The sequence below is a fragment of the Sycon ciliatum genome, chromosome 2, assembly GCF_964019385.1.
Source record: "Sycon ciliatum chromosome 2, ocSycCili1.1, whole genome shotgun sequence".
Lineage (NCBI taxonomy): Eukaryota > Metazoa > Porifera > Calcarea > Leucosolenida > Sycettidae > Sycon > Sycon ciliatum.
This window is the reverse complement of record NC_088644.1, coordinates 39,811,025-39,837,898: the sequence shown is the minus strand read 5'-3', so window position 1 is coordinate 39,837,898 and position 26,874 is coordinate 39,811,025. Positions and strand designations below refer to the sequence as shown.

General features: G+C 48.7%; 3 protein-coding genes across 3 annotated transcripts; 2 read left to right on the top strand and 1 right to left on the bottom strand.

Annotated features, from left to right (window-relative positions):
* The first annotated feature begins 1,329 nt into the window (after positions 1-1,329).
* LOC135810581 (uncharacterized) lies at positions 1,330-5,276 on the top strand. Its single transcript, XM_065324074.1, has 2 exons — positions 1,330-3,459; positions 5,220-5,276. Exons 1-2 carry the CDS (start codon positions 1,330-1,332, stop codon positions 5,274-5,276), a joined length of 2,187 nt encoding a protein of 728 aa, XP_065180146.1.
* LOC135810059 (uncharacterized) lies at positions 5,034-19,215 on the top strand. Its single transcript, XM_065323527.1, has 8 exons — positions 5,034-6,227; positions 11,259-11,357; positions 11,953-12,066; positions 12,964-13,083; positions 13,933-13,988; positions 15,840-16,020; positions 17,097-17,250; positions 18,498-19,215. The coding sequence occupies exons 1-8, from the start codon at positions 5,795-5,797 to the stop codon at positions 19,048-19,050; spliced, it is 1,710 nt and encodes a 569-aa protein (XP_065179599.1). The 5' UTR covers positions 5,034-5,794; the 3' UTR covers positions 19,051-19,215.
* On the bottom strand, positions 19,135-26,874 carry LOC135810060 (33 kDa inner dynein arm light chain, axonemal-like). Its single transcript, XM_065323528.1, has 10 exons — positions 26,591-26,874; positions 24,945-25,088; positions 24,403-24,521; positions 23,813-23,894; positions 23,033-23,120; positions 22,376-22,433; positions 21,895-21,951; positions 21,034-21,097; positions 20,600-20,764; positions 19,135-19,641 (listed from the first exon to the last, which is right to left on the bottom strand). Exons 2-10 carry the CDS (start codon positions 25,005-25,007, stop codon positions 19,603-19,605), a joined length of 735 nt encoding a protein of 244 aa, XP_065179600.1. The 5' UTR covers positions 25,008-25,088; positions 26,591-26,874; the 3' UTR covers positions 19,135-19,602.

Below are 26,874 nucleotides of genomic sequence, written 5' to 3'. Positions count from 1 at the left end.
AGGAGAACAAACATGGCAGGTTAATGATAACTCGTAACATTATAATAATATTATTATGTTCTTCCTCTTGCCGCAACTCTTTGCAATGACATTACAATAAGTTTATGTACTGGGCGTGGGATATTGTCATTACTAGTACAATGTACTTTGCCTCCAAGAGGTAACTGTTATGTGTGTGTGTGTTCGTGTGTGTGTACGTGTGTGTGTGTGTGTGTGTGTGTGTGTGCATTGTTATGTGTTATGTTATGTGTGTGCTTGGTACAGTAGAGGTTGGTTGCATTTTTGAGTGCTCTGACCTCAAGTCGTTTGTGTCACGTAACACAGCCCTGTCCGTGTGGTGTAGACCAGGGCAGGGCTGTGGTGACCTCCGCCAGTGGCCTTGCAAGCTACTGCGGAGTTGTTGTTGCGCACTCACTGCACAAGTAGTCGGAAAGTTCATTTTGAGAATTTCGAAAATTTGAATTTGGAATGGTGAGGAGGACGACGACGAAGTCCAACCAGACAGAGAGGAGAAAGGAAGGACGTGGTGGTGGTGGACGTGGAGCTGCTCTCGCTTTCGCGACGTGGAATGTTCGTTCCCTTGTCGAGGACTCTGGAGACGAGCGGATCTGCAGAAAGCGGCAAAATAATAATTTGTCGATCGATCGTAAATTGGATTTCTTGGTCGCGGAGTTTCGGAGATATGGGATTGCTATCGCTGCGATCCAAGAGACAAAGTGGTTCGAGTCCGATGTCTGGAGAGCTGATGGATATACGTTCTTGCACTCAGGTCGTCGTCTACCAAATGGCGATGGTCCTGCGCGTAGGAACGAAGGTGTTGGAATTATGCTGAACCCAGGGATGACGGAGGCTTGGAGACGTGCTGGTGAGCAGTGGACCGCTGTAAGTTCGAGATTGGTTGTGGCCCGTCTCAAGCTCGCGGAGGCGGGGGAACTTCGAGTGCATGGCGAATGGCAGAGAAGGAATGATTTGTATGTGACAGTTGTGAGTGCGTACGCACCAACCAGTAAAGCTACTGCACCCGTCAAAGATCATTTCTTTACAGATTTGCAGAGGGTGGTCGATGGTGTGCCAGCCAGTGATGTTCTGTTGCTGCTTGGTGACTTCAATGCTAGAGTTGGCAGCAGCAATGACGCAGGAGACGAATGGAGGGCTGTGTTGGGGAGATACGGTCACGGTGCGCGGAATGATGCTGGTGAGCGGCTTCTGATGTGGTGTGCTACCAACGGGCTGTCTGTAATGAACACCCATTTCCAGAAACCTGCGTCGAGGCGTGGGACCTGGATGCACCCAGCTACGAAGCAAACCCATCTCATAGATTTTATCATCATGAGGCAGCCACACCGTCGCTTTTGTCTTGATGTCAGCGTAATGCGAGGTGCCAACTGTTGGACAGACCACCACATGGTTCGCAGCAGGATTCTACTTGATCGTCCATTGTGCCGCAGGCCTCGCCCTGTGCCGAAACCCGCACCTGTTGCTGTCGGAAAGCTGGGTGACCCGGCCGTTCGCAAGAGCTTTGCTGAACAAATTTCAGACAAGCTCCCTGATACTGCTGATGCGGACACTGCAGCTGACCAATGGCAAGCGGTGAAGGATATAATGTGCAGTACAGCAGAGGATGTCCTGGGACCACGGCAACGCAGGCAACCCGACTGGTTTAAGGCGAGTGAGACTGTGCTTCTTCCGCTGATTGATATCAAGAATTCCGCTGGAGATGTCATGTTGCAGAAGAACACCGCGTCTTCACGCAAGAACTTTCGTCAGACACAACGTGAGGTGGAGAAGGCTGTAAGGAGTGCCAAGGAAACTTGGATTGAAGACATCGCATCCCAAGCTGAAAATGCTGCTAACAATTGTTCTGTTCGTTGGGCTGCAGTCCGCAAGTTGCAGACGCTCCATCAAGGCCGCCGTCCAATGCAGCCGTCTGCTGTGTATTTGGAAGATGGCACGTTGAGTGATGGACCCGAGGCTGTCAGTGGAAGATGGCTGCAGCACTTTCAGGGTGTCCTGAACGTTGAGAGTGAGTTTGACGCAGCTGTGGTCGAGATGATGGCGGATCGCCCTGTTATTCCTGAGCTGGACCAGCCACCCACTGCTGCTGAGCTGGAGGCTGCACTGCGGACCATGAAAGCGGGTAAAGCTGGCGGTCAGTCGGGCATTCTACCGGACATGGTCTTACATGGTGGCAAAGACCTACACAGTCGCATCCTGACCATCATGCGTAAATCCTGGCTCGAAGGCACTGTAGTCGATGATTGGCGTGATGCAGTGGTTGTGCCCATCCCCAAGAAGGGAGATCTACACCACTGTGATAACTGGCGCGGCATCAGTCTGTTGGACGTTGTCGGCAAGCTGCTTGCCCGTATTCTGCAGGACCGCCTCAAAGCTATCGCTGAAAATGTCTTGCCAGACTCTCAGTGCGGCTTCAGAAAGGGACGTGGCTGCGTCGATATGGTGTACGTCGCACGGCAGTTGATGGAGAAGACGTTGGAGCATGATTCAGATGCATATGTCCTGTTCGTCGATCTGAGAAAGGCGTATGACAGTATCCCGCGTGCAGCGCTGTGGCAGGTTCTCCAAAAGCTTGGTGTTCCGCCGGCAATGCTCCGCATCATTCAGTCACTCCACAACGGCATGACTGCTTCTGTTCGGGTGGATGGCAAGCTGACTGACCCGATAACTGTGCGGAATGGATTGCGTCAGGGCTGCACTCTCGCACCAATGCTCTTCAATTTGTACTTCTCTGCCGTCGTTGCCAGTTGGAGGTCCAGTTGTCCGGACGCTGGCATATGCTTTCGATATAAAGTCGGGAGGAAGCTAGTAGGTGACCGAACGGCGAAGGGCAAGCTTCTGTCATCAACGGTCACAGAATCCCAGTTTGCTGACGACGCTGCACTCTACGCAACATCTCGGCCTGCCTTCGAAGCGATGACTTCCAGCTTCATCACATGCGCAAGCAGCTGGGGCCTGACGGTCAGTGTGAGAAAGACCAAGGGTATGGCTGTGGGTGAGTCTGCTGATCGCCGTGACGTTGTTGTTGGAGCAGACACGATTGAGGTGGTGGACCAATTCATCTACCTTGGCAGTGTGCTCTCCTCGGATGGTCTTGCCTGTGCTGATGTCCGCTCTCGCCTTGCGAAAGCCTCAGCTGTGTTCGGAGCCCTCAAAGCTCCTGTCTTTGATAACCAGACCCTGTCGCTTCGCAGCAAGAGGCGTGTCTATGAGGCTGTCGTCCTCACGACCCTCTTGTATGGTGCGGAGACGTGGACCACCAAGGCAGGCCACCTCCAGAAGCTAAACACGTTTCACCATCAGTGTGTTCGGTCCATTGTGGGTATCGGCCGTCGTCAACAGTGGGATGATCGGATCTCAACGGCCACATTAGCAGCTACATTCGGTGTTGACCCTGATATCACCCGCATCATTCGTCGCCACCGGCTTCGTTGGCTGGGTCACGTCGGCAGGATGGACGACTCACGCGCACCGAAGCAATTGCTGTTCGGCGAGCTGCCTGCCCCCCGTCCTCGTCACGGCCCGAAGAAGAGGTGGCGAGATGTGGTATCGACTGACCTGGCGGACCTCGGCGTGACCACCTGGCTTGAGAGTTGCCAAGATCGTCCCGGCTGGAGACGAGTTGCGAGTAGCACCCCACCGCCACGGCCCGCTCCTGATCCTCTTCTATGTGTCTGTGGACGCCCATTTCGTCGACCAGGAGACCTGAAACGACATGCCAAGTTCTGCGCTCGTGTTCTCACTTGAACTTTCCGACATTCGCTATCATTGCTTACGCAATGGGCAAGATCAAGGTCAAGGTCAAGGTGTGCATTGCCCAGCGGAAGTTGCCTGTGTCACAACAGAAGGGTGCCAGGCAATGTATGAAGTGCATGCGGTGGTTGAGGAGCGCTGGAGGACTGGCTGTGCATCGCTGTCCTGTGTCCACGGATGTCCCCACTGTATCCATTCGCCATGAATCTGACTCTTTGCGATGTGATGTTTGTCGCCGCTCTTTCCGCTCTCGTTCTGGTTTGAGCCGTCATCACTGTGACCGTGCGAAACGGATGTCACGTGCAGCCAGGAACAACTGCCGTCATGAATGCGAGCATTGCGAAAGACGGTTCTCAAGGCCACAGGACTTGCAACGCCATGCCAAATATTGTTGACTTTGCGATTTCTCTCTCTTCTCTTCTCTCTTCTTGTCGTTGTCTCCCGCTTCTGGGAGCGGCGTGGCCCGATAGGGTAGCTGTACATAGTAGTAGTAGTAGTAGTGTGTGTGATGTGTGTGTGTGTGTGTGTGTGTGTGTGTGTGTGTGTGTGTGTGTGTGTGTGTGTGTGTGTGTGTGTGTGTGTGTGTGTGTGTGTGTGTGTGTAGGGTGCAATCTGTAGACCGATTCAGCTGTGGCCTGGGCGGAAATACCATACTTGAATGATGCATAGACACTTCAGTTCATATGAATGTGCTGTGATTGCGGGCATTGCCAGCAGGGAGTCGAAAAAATACATTGAATGGTATTTTACGACTCCCTGCATTTTACTCTTAGTCTTAGCATAATATTATCATTATGTACAGTACAGGCAAGCAGGGTCTTGCCTGGCCAAGCAGGTCTGCAAGTGCACACAGAAGGAAGGGGGAAAGATACTCGGCGATGTTACGCTCAGGAGCACTGGGGGACCAGGGTTACTACCCTAGGCCTAGTGATACAGACATTGTGCACTTCCGGCATTTTATTATGCTCATACCGGGTGATCATGACATTAATACCGGCATGTTTCACAGTTCCAGATGTGTGGTGGGTATCAGTCGCGTAAATGTGCCCTATTTGGCCTCTTTCAAGTCTTTGCAGCATAATTTTCTCCACTAGACCATGTACCACTGACCTCAAACAGCGACACGATGTCAGCTCGTGGCCTGCACATCACCTACAATTAAGAAGACAGAGAGAGTATCACACTACCACCTACCAGGCACTGGCAGCAGGCCTGCGGCAGACCCAGGCAGATGCCCAGGCACAGGTACTTGAGAAGGGTTTAGGCACAAGTAGATCTACTAGTAGTACTACATAGTCGGTAGGTCTACATCGATGGTTGTAGTACAGTGGTCTACATCGATGGTTGTAGTACAGTGGTGCGACAGCTGAGCTAGCACTGGACCAGGGTGTGACATAGATCAAAGTAAGTTGCGTTGAGGGGTTTCCTCTTTGAAATACCTTTGCTTCCAGGTTCGCACCACTCCAGAAGCCTCTTGTCCGTCCAATTCAGCACCGCCACTCGCGTAGATCCACGCCGCACACGAATGCTCCGTTGATTCGGGACGATTCACCTCGGCCCGTTGGCTCTGCAGTGCTGTCATGTGTCCGGACGTTTCCATTCCTCCGGGTAACACTTTATTACAGCGCCTCGTGGCTCTGCGGCAGATCGAATCGACAAGTGGCAGGCGCATCTATCTCTACGCATAAACAAAGTCAGTTTGTGAAAATAGTCTAGAAGTGTAGTGGAGACCGCTCGGTGGCTGGCTGTACAGGACCGCTCGCCTTTACTCTGGCTTTAGCCTAGGTTTTATCGGCAACATGGACGCCGACTAACCTTGTGCGATCACTATTGCAAGTGTTGGGATACAGCAAGAACGTTATTCAACTCACTTGGACAGGTACTCAATAGTGTCGCACTGCGGTGTAGATCGACTGCGGACCGAAAAGAGAGAATTAAATTTTACTTACCTGCCCAACTAACTTCCCAATGCCACTGTCCCGGAACCTAGCATGTTGTGTAGCTGCTCCTTGCCGAAGTGCGGACAATGTTGCCCCCCAGCGACGGAATGAAGCAACACAGGCTTCTCTTGCTGACATATCTACTATCGGTTGTGTTCTGCCTGCTGTCTGGATTTCAGGCGTTCTCCACATTTCGTCTGGACGGTGAACGCCGCGCCAGGATTGTCAAAAGATCGCTGTTCAGTGTTGCGGCCCTGGCCCAGGAACAAAACCGTAACGTGACAGAGGCAGTACACAGTATTGCACTGGTGCGAGTAGGTCCGCCAATCGCCCGCACTGGCCCAGTACCCGCTGCAACAAGTCCACTGCCTTCGCACAGTAGATCTACCGTTGGTCTGGTGAAAGGTGGCGAGTCAACCGCAGGGCAAGCTTTGCTGGATGACCATGACCACGATGATTCGGAAGAGCTGACAGAAACTGCTCAAGATGTCCTCCTCTATCGTCAACAATTAGAGTACCGTGAGTAATGCGACACCATCGTTGTACATTGTAAATAAATAATGTTCGCCATTTCGGATGGGGTTAAGCGAACAGTTCTGCCAACGATTATCATTATCATAGATATCCACAGCGTCCAATCAGGCGCTGTATTATCATAGATATCCGCAGCGTCCAATCAAGCGCTGTATGACGCTCTGCTGTCATCATTATAGAGGTTACGCGAATGATTTCAATTGGTATGGGGTGAGTCAGCGGATTTTCTAATGGGCACTAAGTATACAGCATGAGTCAGCGGATTTCACAGGTATGCTGGTTAGTAGGTCAGAAGATGGTGTCGTTTATTCACGAGTTGTTCTCACACCTCAAGGTTGTTGTTATTCATTAGTTTGACTGTACAGAGGCCACCATCTGAAGTGGAAGCAAATTTTTGAGCTCCGCAGTTTTTCAGTCTCTGGCAGCCCGTCGGCGTGGCCAAGAGGACCACTAGCAGTATTAGTTAGTTAGTATCGTGTAGTAGGGCTGACCCACCTCTGGCGGCCATGCCCCCAGCTACAAAGGCCGCCCTCAAGGGGCTCTCAGAGGTAGAGACAAAACTGTTGTGCTCCCTCCCGGGTATCGAGTCGTCTGTGATTGAGGTTATCAAGACCCTGGCGAACTTAGCGTCCGAGTCGGCCGATCGCGAGGATCGCCTCAACAAAAGAATCAATGACCTGTCGCGGCAAGTGTCAGGCCTGACTCAGGAAGTTGTCTCCCTCAAGGAAGCCGCCATTGCCAAGGCAAGTGTTCTCCCAAATATTCAAGCTCCTCAGCAGAGCCAGCGTACGAAGAGTAGATCTACGAAATCGTCAAGAAATCGTACCCGTACCCGCACAGGCCAGGCTGCCGCGTGCACTGCTAGTACGGGTGAGCCCCGTAGCGTGGGTGACACTGGCAGTGACCCTGAGGCGTCCGGTGAGGAAGACAGTAATTCTGAGATCATTGACATTGGCATTGAGGGCCCCTACAGCAGGAGCGCTAAACATCGCTCCAAGCCAGTCCTGGAGGTCTTAGACGACGACAGCTGGCAACTGGTGTCAGGAGAGCCTCCCAGGTCCAGGAGGGCAGTTTTGTATGTAGGCAATTTAAGCTCAAGCTGTACTGAGGAGGGACTGAAATGCTTCACCCGCCAGCGTACAGTTGCAGCAGGGGGTGCGGCAACGGTGCACACTTGCAGCCTCCACACCACGGAGGCAGGAAGAGTGTCTGCCCACCTAACTGTGGACGCTAAGGACCTCACCCTGGTCACAACTGAGAATTTCTGGCCAAGGCCCCTGTACGCGAGGCCATGGCGATTTAAGGAACGCACTGAGCAGCAATCCAAATGATTCCCCCAAGCCGAACGCTCCTGCTGACAAATGCCTTCGGACTGCAATCCAAACTTGGTGAGTTCCAGCACACTGATGAATTGTCTGGTGCCCTCAAGGGATCGTCCAGCATGCACGATGCCCAGTAGCCAACCAACGATGTTCAGACTCTTGGTGACAAATGCCTTTGGCCTATCGTCCAAGCTTGCAGAATTCCGCCACACCCTCCAGACCCTGAAGCCAGATATAGCAGTAGTCACAGAGACAAAATTTACGCCAGAGAAGTGCAGCGACTCTGAAGCAGCCATGCCTGGCTATCACACCCCCATCCGCAAGGATCGCTCTGCACACGGTGGTGGAGTAGCAGTCTGGGTGAAGGCTGGCCTAGGATATGAACATCTTGATCACATCCAGTGCCATGATCACGAGATCATCTGGCTGAGTGTCACGACGCAGAGTGGACAGAAAGTTGTTATCTGTGCAGCCTATCGGCCCGGGTCCTGTTCGGAGACAGATCTCTAGCTATTGGAATACTTGGACAACACGCTGGAGGCATCCCGTACCTACGGATCAAATGTCATTGTGACCGGCGACTTCAATGTGCATAACGCTGCCTGGCTCTGCAGCAACAAGACCACCTGAGCTGGAGAGTATGCAGAGGATATCTGCTGCTACCATGGCCTGAGTCAACATGTCGACGTACCCACCCGAGGTGATAACACCCTGGACCTGGTGATGTCTGATTTCCCTTCACCAGCAACTGTTAAGGCACACCCGCCTATTGGACTCTCTGATCATGCTGTCCTCCAAGTTGACTTTCCTGTGAAGCTCACCCGTGAGCCCAAGACATCGCGTAGAGTCTGGCGATACCACCGCGCAGACTGGGAGCGGCTTGCCCACTTCTACCGAACAACAGACTGGGAGAGCATGCTCGGACCTGAACCGGATCTCAGCTGCGACAACATCACCAAGAGGATCCTCGAAGGAATGGCACAATTCATACCCAACAGAGTTATCTCATCGCGCCCCTCCGACGAACCTTGGTGGACACCGGAGTGTACAGCTGCAGTCAACACCAAGCGACAGATGTGGCACCAGATGCGCTCAAATCCCGACAGTGCTGATAAGAAAGCACACTACCGCACAGCTGCAGCCTCTGCACGCAGTACCATCCAGCGAAACAGAGAACGGCATATTACCATGCTCCGGCAGAAACTCACCACTGGTAGCCTTCGGGACAAGGAATGGTGGTCCACTATCAAGCGTGCGGGTGGCAAGGGCCGCAGCGCTGATATACCAACACTCCGATCTGCTGATGGAACTGAGTACACAACCAGTCAGGAGAAGGCCAAGTGCCTTGGTCAGTACTTCGCCGATAAGTGCAGCCTCGGCCCACAGGACTTCAATGAGGAATCTGAATTCCCCTTTGTCCAGCCTCGCTCCCAAAGCCGTCTCCTAAGTATTCGCTTCCGCCCTGCTGAGGTCTGTAAATTGCTGAGGGCCCTTGATCCTTCGAAAGCGTCAGGCCCTGATGCAGTTCCGGGCAGAGTCCTCAAAGCCAACGCTGAGCACCTTGCAGTGCCACTATGCTTGCTCTTCCGCCAGTGCATGACGTCGGGGACACAACCACAGTCTTGGAAAGTGGCAAGTGTCGTCCCAGTCCATAAGAAACGGTCAAAGTCAGCCCCATCGAACTATCGGCCCATTTCCCTCCTGTCGCTCATCTCCAAGACAATGGAAGCAGTTGTTAACCGTGCTCTCACCAACTTTCTCGAACGAAATAATATACTCTCAAACCACCAGTTCGGTTTTCGTCGAGGGTTAGGACCTGCTGATCTCCTAACAGGACTACACCACCAATGGAGCAAGATAGCAGCTGCTGGCGGTGCTGTACGTATTGTTGCCGTCGACATTGCGGGGGCCTTCGATAAAGTCTCCCACGCAGGTGTCCTTCACAAGGCAAAGGCTTACGGAGTGTCCGGGAACCTCCTCAAGTGGCTCCACAGCTACCTGGCGGATAGACGAATCCAGGCCGTTGTGAGTGGACAAACCTCACCTAAATTCCGAATCAGCTCAGGTGTGCCGCAAGGGAGCATACTGGGCCCCACTCTGTTCCTCCTATATGTCAATGACATGGAGGACCACCTCCCAGCCACAACCCAGCTCGCCATATATGCAGATGACACCACGCTTTATCAGTGCATCCCATCCCTGACCGCTCTCCCAGTTGGCCTAGCGCAGCTCCAGACTGCTGTGGATGCCTTAGCTGAATGGGGCCAGAGCTGGAAGATCGCATTCGAGCCGACAAAGTCGCAAGTCTTGACAATTTCGCATCACCGTCAACCCTAGCCGATTCCTCCAGCCACTTTCAATGGGGTGGCCATAGAGGAAGTGGAGGAGCTGAAGTTGCTCGGAGTGCTCTTTGATCGGAGCCTCTCCTTTCGCTCCCACATTCGACGGGTTGCAGTCCGTGGTCACCAACGTCTTGGCTTCATGAGGAAGGCCCTGCCCATTCTCGACAGCAAGGCCAAGTATGCAGTGTATCGCGGCTTCGTCCGCCCAGTGCTTGAGTACTGCCCGCTTCATGGTTGGGTGCGTCCCAGTCTACCCTGAACCAGCTGGACCGGGTACAGCATCGAGCCCTAAAGCTCATCGGCCCAGGGTCATACCTCCCAAGCCTCACTGTTCGGCGTCAAGTCGCAGCACTCACATTCCTGTACAAGCTGCATTGGATCGACGGTCCCCCAATCCTGACCACCATGACACCACCGAGGGCAGTTGCAAACCAGCACCGGCGCTCCACTCGCCACCAGCAAAAGAACCAGCACCAGCACCAACTAGCACCGACACTGCCCGCCGGAGCCCGTAATAGTGCTCTCCGATCATTCCCCCATGCCACGATCCAAGACTGGAATCGTCTCCCATCTGCCCTGCTACGCAACCTTCCCACGCAGAAGGGAATGCAGGCATTCAAGGAAGGCGCCTACAAGTCGCTCCGCAGCCGAGACTGGCGTTCAGCCACAGATGCCCTCTGAACACTCCCTGAACACCCTCTCTGCTTGCACCCTGGCTCCCCCCTTTTTATTTTTTTTATTTTTTATTATTTTATTTATTTTTTATTTTTTATTTTCTTCCTCTATCACATGTATCATCTTTCCGTTTTTCCTTCCTCTATATAAATGTACCCCCCCCCCCTCCCCCTGTGCCTACTCCTCCCCAGTTTTTGGTGCTCTGAAGTGTCGCTGAAGCCGAGACCTCAGGTCGGCGGAGATGCTCAGTTTTCACCACCACAGTTGCGTCTGCAACCACCTCTACCATGCAGTATTCTGTTCTCGAGGTTCGTGGTTTCTCGTAAAAAAAAAACTAAAAAAAACAAAAACAAAAAAAAACAGTCATGTACGGTGCTGGCAACTGAAATCCGACCCCTGAGCGGTGGGTTCACATTCTAGCAGTCTCTGTTTTGCAGTTTTACCATCCCGTGTTGGGTCTTTGGGATGTGAGCTCAGGCAGGGGTCGGATTTCAGTTGCCAGCACTGTCCTGATGTAGATGCCAGGTTGATGCAGTAAAAGTATACAATGTCTGTGTATGTGTCTATTTAGAGTTCGATGTGTTTGCAACTAATACCGGTATTCAGGTAAGCGCTATTCAACTGTGAACTTCCTTGTCATCTTCGAATGTTTGTGTGAATACTTGTAAACTGTCCAGGACTTCGCGAGCTGCAGGAAATTGAGATAACTTCAGATTCGTTTGGGGAGCTTTCTGAGCACCAGCTGCTCGGGTACCATCAGCGCCGCAGGCCAACGAGTAAGGTCACAGGTTAATGTTCCCCATCCCCACCCCTATTCTTAGGTTGTGTGTTGTAGGTCACGGTCCATAATGGGAATCACCGGGAATCATTCTTGCTCGTTGGCTTGGTCAGGTGATTCTCATTCCAGATTGGTTGTCATTTACATTCCGAACTTGCCCAACCAAACGCAACCTTAGGTTTATCATGGAGTTTTGCAAGGCTAGAAAAACGGTGTGTTGAGAATTTGGTGGGCCACAAGAGTCCAGGCTTGCAATACATCAGTCGCAAACCGCCTGCACGTTTAACCTCTGAGGCCCCACACAGCACAAGATGCAAGCATCGAATCAGACACTAGAACAGCACAAGTCATTCATCCGAACATGACTGAAGTGCTTCGAAGTAGGGCCCCTGTTCAGCTTGCCACATCAAGATGCTGAATACCACCTCTCCACACGGAAATAGCATATTATATTATAACTCTGACTCCACAATGCTGCCTTATACACCACAGGTGTGTCTTTTACGGGAGCGGTTCTTTCTTGCTTTTATAAAATCCTCGACGGGTGTGCTTGGTTTGCTGTGTTTGACACTCTTAACGCTCTATGTTTGCAGATGAAAAGCACTCGGTACAGTTTTATCGCAGGGCTGGCAAGCACCGCACTTTTGTCCACAACAAAGTTTCGGTTCACATGAACGGCAACAGCGGCACTCTGGTGCAGAAGAAAGGTACGGTGTGTATGCAGTGTTCTTGCCGTGGGGAGGGGGGGGGGGGAGGCGCAGCGCCCCCTCTTCGGATGCCCTCCCAATGCTGATAGCTCAACGACACCCTACTCATTTTACGATTTTTGTGTTCTTTTTCAGTTCACACAGTGAAAATGCGGCCACAACTCGATTGCTCCGGACAATCATATGTTGCATTTTGTGTGACAAGGCAATAGTGGAACATGGAATAAAGGGAGAACTGTTTGTTTCCCCTACCCTCCCCCCCCCCCCCTCCCTGCCTGCCTACAATTGTGTCCTGGCTAAAATCCTGGTATGGATACAGAATGATGATCATGGGTGACTGGGCCACTGCAGGTCTTTCAAAGCAGAGTCACACAGGCAGATGTTTGCATTACTTGCTGTTGTAACTGATGCAACAAAATGAGAATTTCCAGAATCTGAAGGTCGATAAAAAGAGACAGTCCCGGTTACGCACCACACGGAATGCATAATATAATTATTATGTTGACTTCAAGTCACTTTCATCGTTACAAAATGCCGTGCTATTCTTTCCTTCTTTTCTCTGTCTCTCCAGTCTCCTTGCTGTTTCTCTTTTCTTTCTTTTTCTTGTCCATTTTGATTCACACGGGAAACGAGAACTTGGCCCAACGATATACAGGCACACAATGTTATCGAATTGGGAGTGAGATTTATTGCAAGTAGTAATGTTCAAGCATGGCTTTGATAATGTTTGCGAACAATTTAAACTGCTCGTTTACGCTTGTGAAGAAGAGGTTGATGCGACTTCGGCGATACTCGTTTACTCTTGGACAGTAATAATTATAGTGTTCAGTCTATGGCTCTGATGACCACATAACACCTGCAACACGTTCTTACTGCCTTTGCTGCTGTATCCCTCAGCTCAAGAAGAGTCTCGTTCTAGTTCCAGTAGCCCCGAGTTTAACAATGTTCTCAGCCGGTCTTCCGACAGCGCGAATCCACTGCCAGTTATTATCCAGGGCAAGCCTGATGTAGATGCTGGTGAGAAATCCCTGAGTATCTATCTCATTCTGTGTTCTTGAGATGTATGAACTGGAATTCAAGTTCCTGTTTCACCTGGCCATTTTTTGACGGTGTGAAATTTGTAATGGTGCGGCTACAGCATGGACACTAAAGACTGAACTCACAGTCATGCAATGTCGACTATGCCAGTACTACAGTCAATACTGAGAGGATGCAATAACAGTAAAACCTGTAACTAACGACCACCCGTTGGGGCCAGAGAAAGCGGTCTTTAGCGGTAGGTGGTCCTTAGCTCTTAGTTCGAGGTTTGCACCGCACAACCATAATACAAATGTGAGACCGCCCGTGCCTGGCAAAGTGGTCTGTAGCACCAGGCTGGTCGCTAGTCACGGTGGTCTTTAGTTATAGGTTTTACTGCAGTTGTGGACTGTCAGCCAGAACTCTGTTCCTCTCTATTGTTATCTCCGTTTCAAAGAGCTACAAGTGGTGATGATCGTCATCCACTGAAGCTTGGAATTGGCCTGAGGCAAAGCGGCATTTGCACATAATGCCATTTCCCTCTTTCGGCCCTCGGCCGTGCATGCAAAAGTGTCGTCATTCGTGATCTGTCACGTTTTTTGGCCATCAGGCCTGAAGATTGTGTCGCTAATCGCGAGTTGTTGTTTCACCCTAGGTCATTATCCACGAGATTGACTGTAGATGATGCAGCTAGCTGGGTATCAGTGAAAGGGTTGCACCGTTTGTGGACTCCAAAGAGAGACGAGCATTTTCCCCGTGGGTGTGGAAGCTGGCCACATTAACATTAGCTGCCACTGATCGTGTGTTCTGTTTAAAAATCATTTGCATTTTCTATTCCATCCCGCACAGAGAAAAAGTCCTTGGTGGATGAAGTTCTTGCGCAACGGCACAATTACCAGACTTTGGTGAGTACAGTCAACTTCGCTTATAATGACATTCGGCGGGGCATCGGAAAAATGTCCTTATTCGCGAAGTGTCCTTATACCCGAAGTCCCATTTGAATGTATGTGAACCCATATTTTTGTATAGTATGACCCGCATATCAAAATGAAGCTCTTTTCATGCTCTATACCAACGTGTACCCCATTTTCATATTACAATTGAAAGGAACTATAAAGTCGATATGGAAGGGAAATGAAAAACTAGCCTTTTGCAAGTTTTGGAGCCATCTACAGCCAGGGACATGTACATGACATGTATGATGATTACTGTACAATCATGTACCGTACTGGCAATATATGTTGCCGCGTAACGCGTAACGCAGGGGGGGGGGGGGGGGGGGGGGTGCGGCGTAACGCGCGACCAGGCTAGTGCGACAAATTTTCGTTGCGTTCGTAACGCGCGTCCGGCGGGGTGCGGCGATCTTTTCATTGCAGTTTGCACTACAAAAAAAAGGCTAAAAACTGTGAAAGCACGTGTACCGCGTGGTGAAAAGTTCAAAACTGGACGCAGCAGGAAGTCCTGACACTCGAAGGCGCATCATTCAGTGGTTGGCGATCTCAAAGGTTTCTTCTTTCCCGAGGTCGTTTTGCGAAGAAGAGCGATGTGTTTACCAGTTTCCTGGTGACAATGCGGCAATATAGAAACCTGTGTAACGCCTCCTGTGCGACTTTGCATGTAACGCCCTGCGTGCGGTAAACATGTGCCAATGTAACGCTTCATGGCCTCACTGCGACCATATATATTGCCAGTACGGTAGTAGACAACTACAGGACATTGTAGTTGTGCTGATCACTCCAACATGTATTTAGAAGCAAAAAAATAAAAAGCCCCCCCCCCCCCTTGGCTGCAGGTGTGCCTTTATCCACCGCCATGCCTGGCATGAGTTCTGGTAATTCTGCATGACAGGTACTTCAAATAGCTGTCAAAAGCCCAGAAAGTCGTTATTCAAGCAGTGAATATGACCTCGGGGCACTAAAAGGCTTGTCGTTATTCGCGAATTGTCGTTATTCAGATAGTCGTTGTATCCGAAGTTAAATGTATACAGTTAGATGGGACTTTGCTCTGGGCATGGAAATTCTGTCGTTATTCGCGAATTGTCGTTATATCCGCAGTCATTATTAGCCAAGTTGACTGTAGGCCTAGTTTATCAGAGTAAACAGATCTTCTCTCAGATCTTTTGTTACATGTTACCTGTGTCTAGAATGCACTAGTTCCTTCTCCAGTCTAAATAGTTTTAGAGCAGTGTGTGTGTGTGTGTGTGTGTGTGTGTGTGTGTGTGTGTGTATGTGTGTGTGTGTGTGTGTGTGTGTGGCGTGTGTGTGTGTGTGGCGTGTGTGTGTGTGTGTGTGTGTGTGTGTGTGTGTGTGTGTGGCGTGTGTGTGTGTGTGTGTGTGTGTGGCGTGTGTGTGTGTGTGTGGCGTGTGTGTGTGTGTGTGTGTGTGTGTGTGTGTGTGTGTGTGTGTGTGTGGCGTGTGTGTGTGTGTGGGGGGGGGGTGGCTGTGTATGCGTTTGTATGTGTCTGCAAGTGTGTGAACGTTTGTGTGCACTCCTGCCCCATAGATGTGTGATCCTTTTTGGGTCAGATCAGCACAGGCAAGTGAGGAGATGCCTAGGAAGTACCCCCCCCCCTTGCCGGACTGGATTTCAATGAACAGCTGTGCCATCTATCATAATATATTTATTATATTAATAGACTATATCCATCCATTGTCCCCTAGCCCCTTCATGCCCTCAAACTGATGAATATTAGTCCACAGCTGCCCACTTCTATTGAGCTTGTTGATGAAAACTGTTATGTTCTGTTACGTATGCAGCCACCTTCCAAATACAATCATGCATCACCAGTGGAGCGTGTATGCAAGGCTACAACTGGAAAAATAGGTGAGCCGGGCAACTTCGAGAACGCCTTGACCAAAGCAATGGAGGAGAGACTCCTGCGGCACTTGTTCTACGACGACGACATGGAGGCCGTCTTTTGTGTTGTCCCTCGACTTGGTGAGTGTCGGGTAGCTGGGTTGTGGAATTAACTGCAGCACTATTATACTACTTCTGAAGTATAATAATACTACTTCTGAAGTACATGTATAATGATTATACTTTGAAGTAGTATAAATAAATAATAATAATAATAATAATACTTGAAGTACTTCTGAAGTAATAATAATAATTATTATTAACTGGTTTGAGGGAATTATTATTATTATTTATTTATACTACTTCGAAGTATAATCATTATACATGTACTTCAGAAGTAGTATTATTATACTTCAGAAGTACTTCTAAAGTGGTATAATTATACTTCAGAAGTAGTAGTATTATACTTCAGAAGTAGTAGTATTATACTTCAGAAGTAGTATTATTATACTTCAGAAGTAGTATAATTATACTTCAGAAGTAGTATAATTATCAGTATAATTATACTTCAGAAGTAGTATTATTATACTTCAGAAGTAGTATTATTTGTATTTGTATTTATATCATTATCTCATGGCACATCATGATGACGGCCAATAAAACTGAGACAAGGGTGAAAGCCAACCACAGCAGTAAAACAGATAAAAGAATACAAATAAGAGGCAAAGAAGGCAAAGGAGGAGACAAACCAGCAGGATATACATGTACATGAAACCTATAATTGAGCAGAGATTTTAGCAACAAAATTATCCATCGACGTGCTGGTCTTGGCCTGCGTTGGTAATGTTGCCCAAAACACATAGCCAGCAAAGATCGGGGATCTAGTGAATAGGGTGGAGGCAGCGCGTGGGAGACTGAGCGAGTTCCGGTCCCATGATCTTATCAGTTCCCGATGATGGTCACAGACCAATTTTTTAATTGAAATAATTTTAAGTGAATAGCTATGCAAGTAATAGTTGAGGTGTGGCGAAGAGCAATGTTCGATGTCAGTTACATTCCAATATTTAGAATCACGGTGAACTCCCTTTTCGGGCATCACAGTGTGGCTCATCCTCAAAAGTCCTGTGTCCTTGTGTTGGTCGTAACTGCCGTTGCTGCTGCCGTCGTCAATCTCATCCTTATTTTCATCTTCCTATCGTTGTCATCTTCCACTCCAGGAAATTCTTTGCACTCTGCAACATCACATGTATGGGATTACATCCTCCAGGAGGTTGCTGACAAGTTCCAATTTCACAACTCAAGCTACTCACTGAAGCCACTTGGCCACTTGGCCATGCCGGAAATCAGGGATCGACTGAGAGCCTACTACAAGTAAGGCATTGACCATTTCAAAATTGACTTCACAATCAGGGATAGCTGAGGCAGCTTGGCTAAAGCCTAGTAAAGGGCTCACTGCACCAGGTTGCATATCCATGTATGTACTTGAAGTACATACATACTTTCAGTTACACACTGGAGCACCTATAGACAGACACAGACAGACGAGATCAGTGGTAGCATGTTTGGCTGACAAGCAGTATCCCATCTCTTCTGCATGTACAGCATTGGCTGGTTGCCTTGCGGTTACATCTAACCCAGGGTTCGAACCTAGGAATCTGTGTCCACACAAGCTCTACAAATAAATACTTTTTTACTGTGAAAAATATACTTATAATGCAACTCCTACAATGTCACAGCCAGCAGGACTAGCCGTAACAATGCTGCCAGAATATCTAGAAGGAACTTGTCGATACTTTATTAGCGGATATACGATGACTGTAAATATTGCAAATACCTACCAGTGGTGAAGTCGTGCCTTTAAGAAAGCACAATAAGATCTCAACACTGTTTCCCACCGTCTGTCCCTGCATCCTTCTAGAATTTAAGAATTTGTTTAGATAAAATGATTGGCTGTAGCACCTATAAGTATATCAGTACATTCATATCCCTCATTTATGTTTATGTATATTATTGTCATTCGGATCTTCCCTAGTTGTACATTGTACTGTTGAGATGCCGAATTCAAATAAATCAATACAATTCATTTTCAGGTTCCCGCGCTATGTATTCCATTGTATTGTGTGAATGCCAGTATATCCGGGGACGGGTATCAGTATTGGCCCCTGTGCGTGTGTGGTATGTATGGGTCTCAGTATATCTGGGGACGGCTGTCTGTAGGTCTCTGTGCGTGTGTGGTATGTATGTGTCTCAGTATATCTGGGGACGGCTGTCTGTTGGTCTCTGTGCGTGTGTGGTATGTATGGGGCTCAGTATACCCGGGGACGGCTGTCTATTGGTCCCTGTGCGTGTGTGGTATGTATGTGTCTCAGTATATCTGGGGACGGCTGTCTGTTGGTCTCTGTGCGCGTGTGGTATGTATGGGGCTCAGTATACCCGGGGACGGCTGTCTATTGGTCCCTGTGCGTGTGTGGTATGTATGTGTCTCAGTATATCTGGGGACGGCTGTCTGTTGGTCTCTGTGCGTGTGTGGTATGTATGGGGCTCAGTATACCCGGGGACGGCTGTCTATTGGTCTGTGTGGTAACTGTTATGCATGGGTCTCTCCCTCTCTGCTACAGGTTAGCCATTGTGCAGCATCCCGTCCACCGCCTTGTATCACTGTATGGAGAATTATCATCACACCTCACGGACAATCACACATTGAACAAACTGAACAGTTCAGTTCCTGCGACAGGCGACAATACCACACAGGAGCAGGATCCATCATGGCAAGGAATGAGTCCGGAGCGGATTCTAACTGAGGCCGGCAATGCTTCAGGGAACGTGACCTATCGGAGTGTGATGCAGTTCCTCGCCAAGCGCGGTCCAGTGTTGACGGGAGATGACTGGATGCCCGTCACCGACTTGTGTCAGCCCTGCGTAGTTCAATATCATTTCATTGCCAAGGTGGAGGAGCTTCCGCAGAGTGCTGTGCATGCTCTGCAAGCAATTGGCATAGCGGATGAAGTGACTTCTCCCGTGCGTAGTGAGATGACAACGCTTGCGAACACCTCAGTTGTGAACCACTTGAATTCAGAGTTAACAGTTAAAGAGTTCTATGATGTGCAGAATGCGTATCACCTGGACTGTCAATTATTTAGCTATGTTGCTAAGCCTCCAGCATTTCTCTAAGTTATTTACACAAACAACTCCCACCCTAGCCCTAATTCCCCCCTGGAAATGCCCTATATTCAAAGCACCAGCACCAACGAGAAATTGATGTTGAGTACCTATCATTTTTTCACCTTGAGTTGAACATTATTAATTTTCCTATTAAACAAGATACTTACACTTACAGATAGAAATGAGTGTGTTTGTACCTTGAGATAAAAGTTAAACAAATTAGTGTAAAGCAAATGACAAAAAAATCAAGACAGTTGAGAACGGAAAAGTGACGTCTCGGCTACTAGCAAGCCATCCCGAATGTATGGAGAGTTATCATCACACTTCAGTGCCAATCGAACATTGAAAGTGCGTCTCACTTCTCACCCCACACAGCAGACCAATGGACAATACTGTGAGCTGTATCATTATGAATCAGCTGAGCTATGTACAATACAGCAAGTCGACTCGGTGAGCTGGATGCTGCAAGGCCATGCACACGTATGTAGACCATGTGAAAATACGCTCACATCCATGGCGGGTCAACAATGTCTGGTCAAATTGTTGTCGTGTCGACTCAGATTATTTCTTGTTCGGTGCAATGATTCCCTCTAGCTGGGTCTGCAGCATACAACAATGACACAATATACACTCACTCGATGGCATCCATTGCTAAAGTTACCATAAGTATCGTACCGGTTATAGGTCGACATATTATGACCTAAGAACTGGACGAAACGACAGGAAGTCGACTTACAACCGGGGTTTCCCCTGAACTGGAAAACTGAGGCCCCAAGTATGGGGTTTGACATATACAGTAAAACCTGTAACTAGAGATCATGGTGACTAGTGGCCAGCCTGGTACTACAGACTAGTGACCAGCCTGGTACTACAGACTAGTGACCAGCCTGGTACTACAGACTAGTGGCCAGCCTGGTACTACAGACCACCGTGACTAGTGGCCAGCCTGGTACTACAGACCACTTCGCCAGGCACGGACGGTCTCACATTCCGATGGTTGTGCAGTGCAAACCTCTAGCTAAGGACCACCTGCCACTAAAGACCGCTTTCTCTAGCCCCAAGGGGTGGTCATTAGTAACAGGTTTTACTGTAACCGGCATAAAAAGGCACTGCCACGACACTGGGCAGTAGAGTTTGGCAGGCTCTAATTCCAGCAAACCAAGACTGCATAATATATACTGCTTCGTCGTCAATCACTGGCTGTGGTGGAAAGATATTTTCCAGGGTTTTACTAGGATCTATTGGATTTTCTAGTATTGCAGTTGATTTATTTGTAAGTCCTTGTCCGCGAGCATTTCGCTCCTGCTCTTGTATCAGTTGAGCACTCTCGCGTGGAGTAGTGCCTTTGCTGTTTGCGTTACGCAGAGCTCATTGACTTGCCAGTTTGAGCACTCTGGCAAGGTACGTTTGGGCCTGGTTTAAATCTGGCTTTGGAAAATTTATTTTTCATTGCTATCAGGTTTGGCCTCATTTTCTCTGTGATGTGCTGATGAGTCCCAAAGGACGAAACAGTTCTGTCCGAAGATTGAGTAGGTCCTTTTGTCCAATAATTTCTTACCTTGAGTTGCTGGTTGGTTCTTTTAGCAAACTGCATCTCCTCCTGATGCTTGGTCTGGTCAGCAACTCTTCTTTCTGCCTCACGCTTCTCCAGCGCCTCGTACTTGTTCTTCCAATCTGCTACCATTTTCTCCTGTTGCTTGACTTCTTCCTCGAGTTCGACAATCTAAAGCAAAGCACCAGAAATTGTAGAAATTGTAATTCAAGAGAAATAGTAGTCTATCCACGAAGTATGTGGTTTCAACTTGAAAAGAATGCACGGTTTGGAATAGAACCAATCTAGTGTGTGCATGTGTGTGTGTGTGTGTGTGTGTATGCGTGCGTGTGTGTGTGTGTGTGTGTGTGTGTGTGTGTGTGTGTGTGCGTGCGTGCGTGCGTGTGTGTGTGTGTGTGTGTGTGTGTGTGTGTGTGTGCGTGTGTGTTCTAATCACTTACCCGCTCTTTCATGTCTGACTTGCCTTGCTCAGACTGCAGTGCCTTTCTCATGCCAAACGCCACACTAAAACCAACAAGACAACAAGGTAAAACGCTCATGATGTGGGGAGAAACACTAGGCTTGATCATATAGCTCTGACCTACTCGAACACTCCAGGCACACAGTGAACAGCTTGTACGTGAAGTGTATGTTCGCAGGGACTACACAAATACACATACACATGCACACATGCACGCGCGCACGTGCAAACAATGCTGTGATGTACCGCTATGTACTGCTATCACAGACAATATGCAGATCATGAATCGTGTGTACAGTTCTAGGTGATGACGCTTACTCTCGCCCACAGGCCTCTTGCCACGTGTGTGATCGCTTCTCCAACATATGATTACTTCGCCTTAGGGATTCTAACGTATTCATCCTACGCTGTATCACCATCAACCTAGCTTGAGATTACGTTGAGTCGTGTACTGAGCAAAGTAGGAACCAGTTGTGTTGCTTTGCCTTCTCTCTTGGATGTTGTGCCACACTAGCTGGCAACTCGGGGCCGTCGGACGCTGTGCGGTCACTGCGGTGTTGACCGTATCACTTTTTGCCCCTGGTACCCCGTGAATCAATAAATACACTGATCTGGGATCTAAATTTCCAAAATTTTCGGCTCAGCCACCACTCCCCCACGAGTAAATTGTACTTCAGATGGCTGACCTTACCACACTATAATACCTTCGTACGCCCCTGCAACTAGTGGTGGTGCAACCATCACAAATGCAATAAGAGTGTTCGAGTACATGATTACGTACATGTACCGTGTGAGCCAGTAGCAATGCGTGCAAACGACCAGTAACTGTACGGTACCGTACCTGCTTTCATAGAGAGTCTGATAGGCCTGCAGTGTCATCTTGATCTCATCACGAACCCTGCAATGAACCAACAAGACACCTCACGATTGCTCGTTTGTAACAGCCACGTGCCTTTGTTATACTCACAGAAGTATGCGAAGACCTTAAACCAATGAAGGTTGGACCATGCATAGATAACACTTAGACTGTTTGGCGATACCAGTGCAGGTCAGCATCAGGGAGTCGTATTATTACAGCTCTCGAGTCAACATACTACACAGCAGAAAACGATGGCCGGCATGCTGCTGCATTGTACATGCAATATAACTCCACACTATGCATGCTGGCGATAATCTAAGGTACACTCAATTGGTATCTGGACACTGATGTTCTGCCATGCAGTGTGTGCAGTATGAAGGTTAGGGTTCATTTCAGCGAGTGGCACACCGGCACATTTACACGTACGGATTATGAATTGAAAATCTGTACAAATCAGCCTTACCGAAGCAAAAGAAGTCCACGCTCAGAACATTCAATGGTGACTTGGCGGATAATCTCGTCTAGAAGGACACAGCCGTCATCACATCACAAACATCCCATGCTGCTATTGTGGTCATTATTTAGCATCTGCAAGCCCTCCTCGCTGAATACCACACATACTGCACTAGAGCATGCACTTGTATGCGAAGGGAACGCTGGTCATCTAATTCTACATTCCACCTGAAACCTGGCAGGTCCCTGGCTCCGAAATTTTAATGCACACCTAAAATTACATGTTTTACAGTACATGGCAGAGCAGGTGGCAAGAAACCCTGACGGGGACGATTTACACATTCACACCTTCTCCTATGTGATAGTTAACTGAGAGGAATTGTTCGGAACATACACAACAAAGCATTATAGCACTGTTTCTCTCGACTACCATGCTGTCCCAGAGTCACAAATCCAGCAAAATCACAGCAACACATAGGTTTTACTTTGAAATATGATAGAATTACAACCGCCTGAAAAACTGCTATCAATACCTCAAGGGAGAATCCCTTCTGGACAGTCGTTTTCAAACAGTATGCCAGGTCAGAATAACCGACCTATTGACACTTATCTTCAATTGTGCCATCCTATAATAGAAAAAGGGTGAGCGCACTTGCACACAACGTACCAAAACATTGGCTATAGAGCTCGCGTCGCACGGGGCATATGCCAGTCTCCCTGGCCTGTCGCTGCTGAATCCTCGTGTCTAGTAACTCCTATAGGTACAAAAACACATCAGTGATGGGAAGACTAGTGTTAATATACTCCGCTTGCAGTAGAAGACCAGGTATGGATCTAATCAACACAATACATCACATTTTGTGTCACCCTGCATTTAGACAGCGCAATACCCTTTACACACCCTGCATTTCGGACCAGATGTGACAACACCGCCTCACCACCTTGGCCCGAATGGTGAAATCTCGTTATTTCCAATATGGTCAATTTGTCAAATAGATTCGAAAATTGGTTTGGTTCAAAGTGCTTCTCACCACGCACCTATATCAGCAAGGTTACTAGAGGAACCGAGCCTCCTCGGCACATCTGCAGGTCAGCGGTTTTGGTGAGTCCATTGAACGGGATCAGTTCCAGATCCATGCAGAGTCTGGGCTGAAGGACGGGGTGGGGGGGGGGTATCACTCGTAGTGTAGTTCAAGAGTCATCCTTCAAGACTTCTTTGAATCTCTCTCCACTCCTCCGGAAAGACCCATGTGACCACTATCTGGTAGTGAATATGTACAATTGAGTGTAATGTATGTGCGTATGCGTGTATGTGCGTATGCGTGTATGTGCGTATGCGTGTATGTGGCTACATGTGTTCACCAGTATACGTATGTTTATAAATAATTGTATACGCACGAGGCCCAAGTTTTTGCATGTGTCGCACTGCAGACAACAGTCCACTCACCTTCAATCCCAGCACTTCCATTCTGGTAGCAGGCGTGCTGGAGACTGGCTGGACCCACAGCTGTCCACTCTCCTGCCATTCCCTGTACACAGGTCAATGACCATTGCAAACCGTACCACTAACGCCATTCACTATCAAGCCCCAATAGGTACCTGTATGCTTGAACTAAAATTATAGTATTTTATATGCTCTGAAATTATAGTTCGGTTATGGACTGCATCAACAAGTACAGTGCTGGCAACTGAAATCCGACACCCTTGCCGGCGCGCCGCGCCCGCAAGGGGGTCGGATTTCAGTTGCCAGCACTGTACAATGTAGTCATGAATTGATCTAGGCAAGAAAAACATGAATTGTTGCTCCCCGGATACAGGGACTTTCCCTCGGGCCAAAGTCCTGTGCTGTTGTTGTTCTTGTACTCTTGTCCCATTTGCTCAAACATGGAGAATAGCATCAATCTGATCTTCCGCTACAGAGCACAATGAACTCGACTGCCCACACGTGCACTTCAGCACGCATGCACTCTGACCAGAACTCATGTTCGGAAAGTCAGTACCAATATGTACCATAGACCTAACTTCTTATCTGCTTACCTTGGAGGAAGAATGGCGGAAAGGATTTCGTCAGTTTCCTTCAGCTTCTGAGTTTCTGTTGCTGAAGCCTTTGTCTTTGTGGGCGATATGACCCCTTGCTGCTGCTGTTGGGCTGGTGGCTGGATAAAAAACATGAAAAGTATACCCTTGACTTGAACACTACAGAAGCAGAAGGACGAACAGTTGCAATTTCGAAAGCCATATGACTGTGGTAAAAGCTATAATTATGTGTATACACAAGGATAATCCTTTGGAGAGTAAGGTGGTGAGACAGAGACAGGAAGACTGGCAGAGAGACAGAAAATAGGTCTTGGCCATACACCTACATGTGCATATAAAGTGGACCTGGCCGGAGATGAACGTGCGTCATTGACTCATGCATGGCCCGGCTAGTAGCACTTCCATCCCCAAAGCATACCCAGCCACGCTTACACGCCAATGGATGCAATCTACAGAAGATCAAATACCTCTTAGTACAGTATGCATAACTCTTTTCACATGTCCCGGGGATCCATTGGCTATGCTATCCTCACAGTTCTTACGTCGTGTGTGGACTTGATTTTCGGATTGTCATACTTGACCAGTGATGTAACTGGTGGAATCATGATGCTTGGCAGCAGTGACAGTAGCTGAAGTTATGGCACTCTATCAGTTAGGGCTGATTGCTGCTGTGGACGCCGGACAACCTGTGATTTACGTCAACAGAAATGGAACAAGGGAGGGAGGAACACTCTATGAAAAGGCTCGTACAGGAACGGTTGTCTCAATGGTAAAGCCAAGACCATGTTTTGCAGGACCGGCGAATTGAGCCGTTTCCATTTGTCCGGCCATACCATAGCCTTTCACTCATTGTGTTTGATATATATATATACTCAATCTGCGGACAGCATGCTGTTTCGTTCTTTTTGAACTCATCAGCGCAGCACAGAGGAAATGAGGCCGAACCTGATAGCAATGGAAATAAAAATTTCCAATCAGGCCCGAACGTACCTTGCCAGAGTGCTCAAACTGACAAGTCAGTGAGCTCTGCATAACGCAAACAGCAAAGGCACTACCCCACGCAAGAGTGCTCAACTGCTACAAGAGCAGGAGCGAAATACTCAATCTGCGGACAGCATGCTGTTTCGTTCTTTTTGAACTCATCAGCGCAGCACAGAGGAAATGAGGCCGAACCTGATAGCAATGGAAATAAAAATTTCCAATCAGGCCCGAACGTACCTTGCCAGAGTGCTCAAACTGACAAGTCAGTGAGCTCTGCATAACGCATATATATATATATATATTATATACTCAATCTGCGGACAGAACTGTTTCGTCCTTTGTGGACTCGTCAGCGCAGCACAGAGGAAATGAGGCCGAACCTGATAGCAATGGAAATAAAAATTTCCAATCAGGTCCGAACGTACCTTGCCAGATATATATTTATTTTATTCCAAACAATACATGGCTGGAGTAGCCAATGACCACCATGCATGGCGATTGCACGGTTTTTTTAGCCAACCACGGCTACACATGACGTCCTCAGCAGGAAACATGTGTTAGTGGCCAAAACATTGGTCTGGTGTTTACCTGAACAACCGGACTGGTTCAGCCGAGCCTGTAGTAAGTCGTGTTCGTGACTGGCATTCGGTTTTGCCTATTCTTGCCACATTTCCAAAGCGGAATCTATGATTGTCTCTGCATCTCAGGCGACTTGCTGTAACTTGTTAGGCGGTGGCCAGTTACAATTGTAAGTTCGGCCTGTTTAACAGAACGGTGTTGGTGTTGCTAGGGATTTTGTATCGCACGTCATGGCAGCAAATATCACTGACCAGCACGCTCTACAACGGTGCACAGCTCTACAGGAGTGCACAGCGCTACAGCAGTTGTATGAGAAAAATATCCCTAGGCTTAGTCAACCACTGACTGTACCTGACTACATCATGGGAATAACATGAGCACTGCATGTGACTTGGGCTAACTCCCTGTATCGTGTATGCAGACATCGAGGTCGACGTTACTAACTGGTTGTCCCTTCTCATGATCGCAGTCTCAGGTACTACCGTACTAGTGATCACACGCCGACTATTCATCAGCCATTCGCGTTGCCAATTATGCACCAGTAGCCTTTACCTAGACAAAATCATTTTAATTTGTAGACGATAGCATGGTTGTGGAGAATGGGGAATATTCATATTGTGTAACTCACCCACCGACCGTCAAAGGACGTGCTGACCAATCGACTTCACCAGCGTCCGCGCAAGAGCGTATCGGGTAGAGGCGTGCTGCTCGCCCAAATTACATCCAAACCAGTGTCTGATCTGCTCACTTCTCCAGTAACTAGCAAAACATACACCATGTAGATCTACACGCTGTAGCTTCGATTAGGGAATTGGGGCGGCGGACTCTTTCTTTGAAAATCACACGGTGGGTCTCTGTAGTGTAACTCGACTCGTCGCCCTGAGTTGTTTTTCCCCGTTCGTGTGTATCACA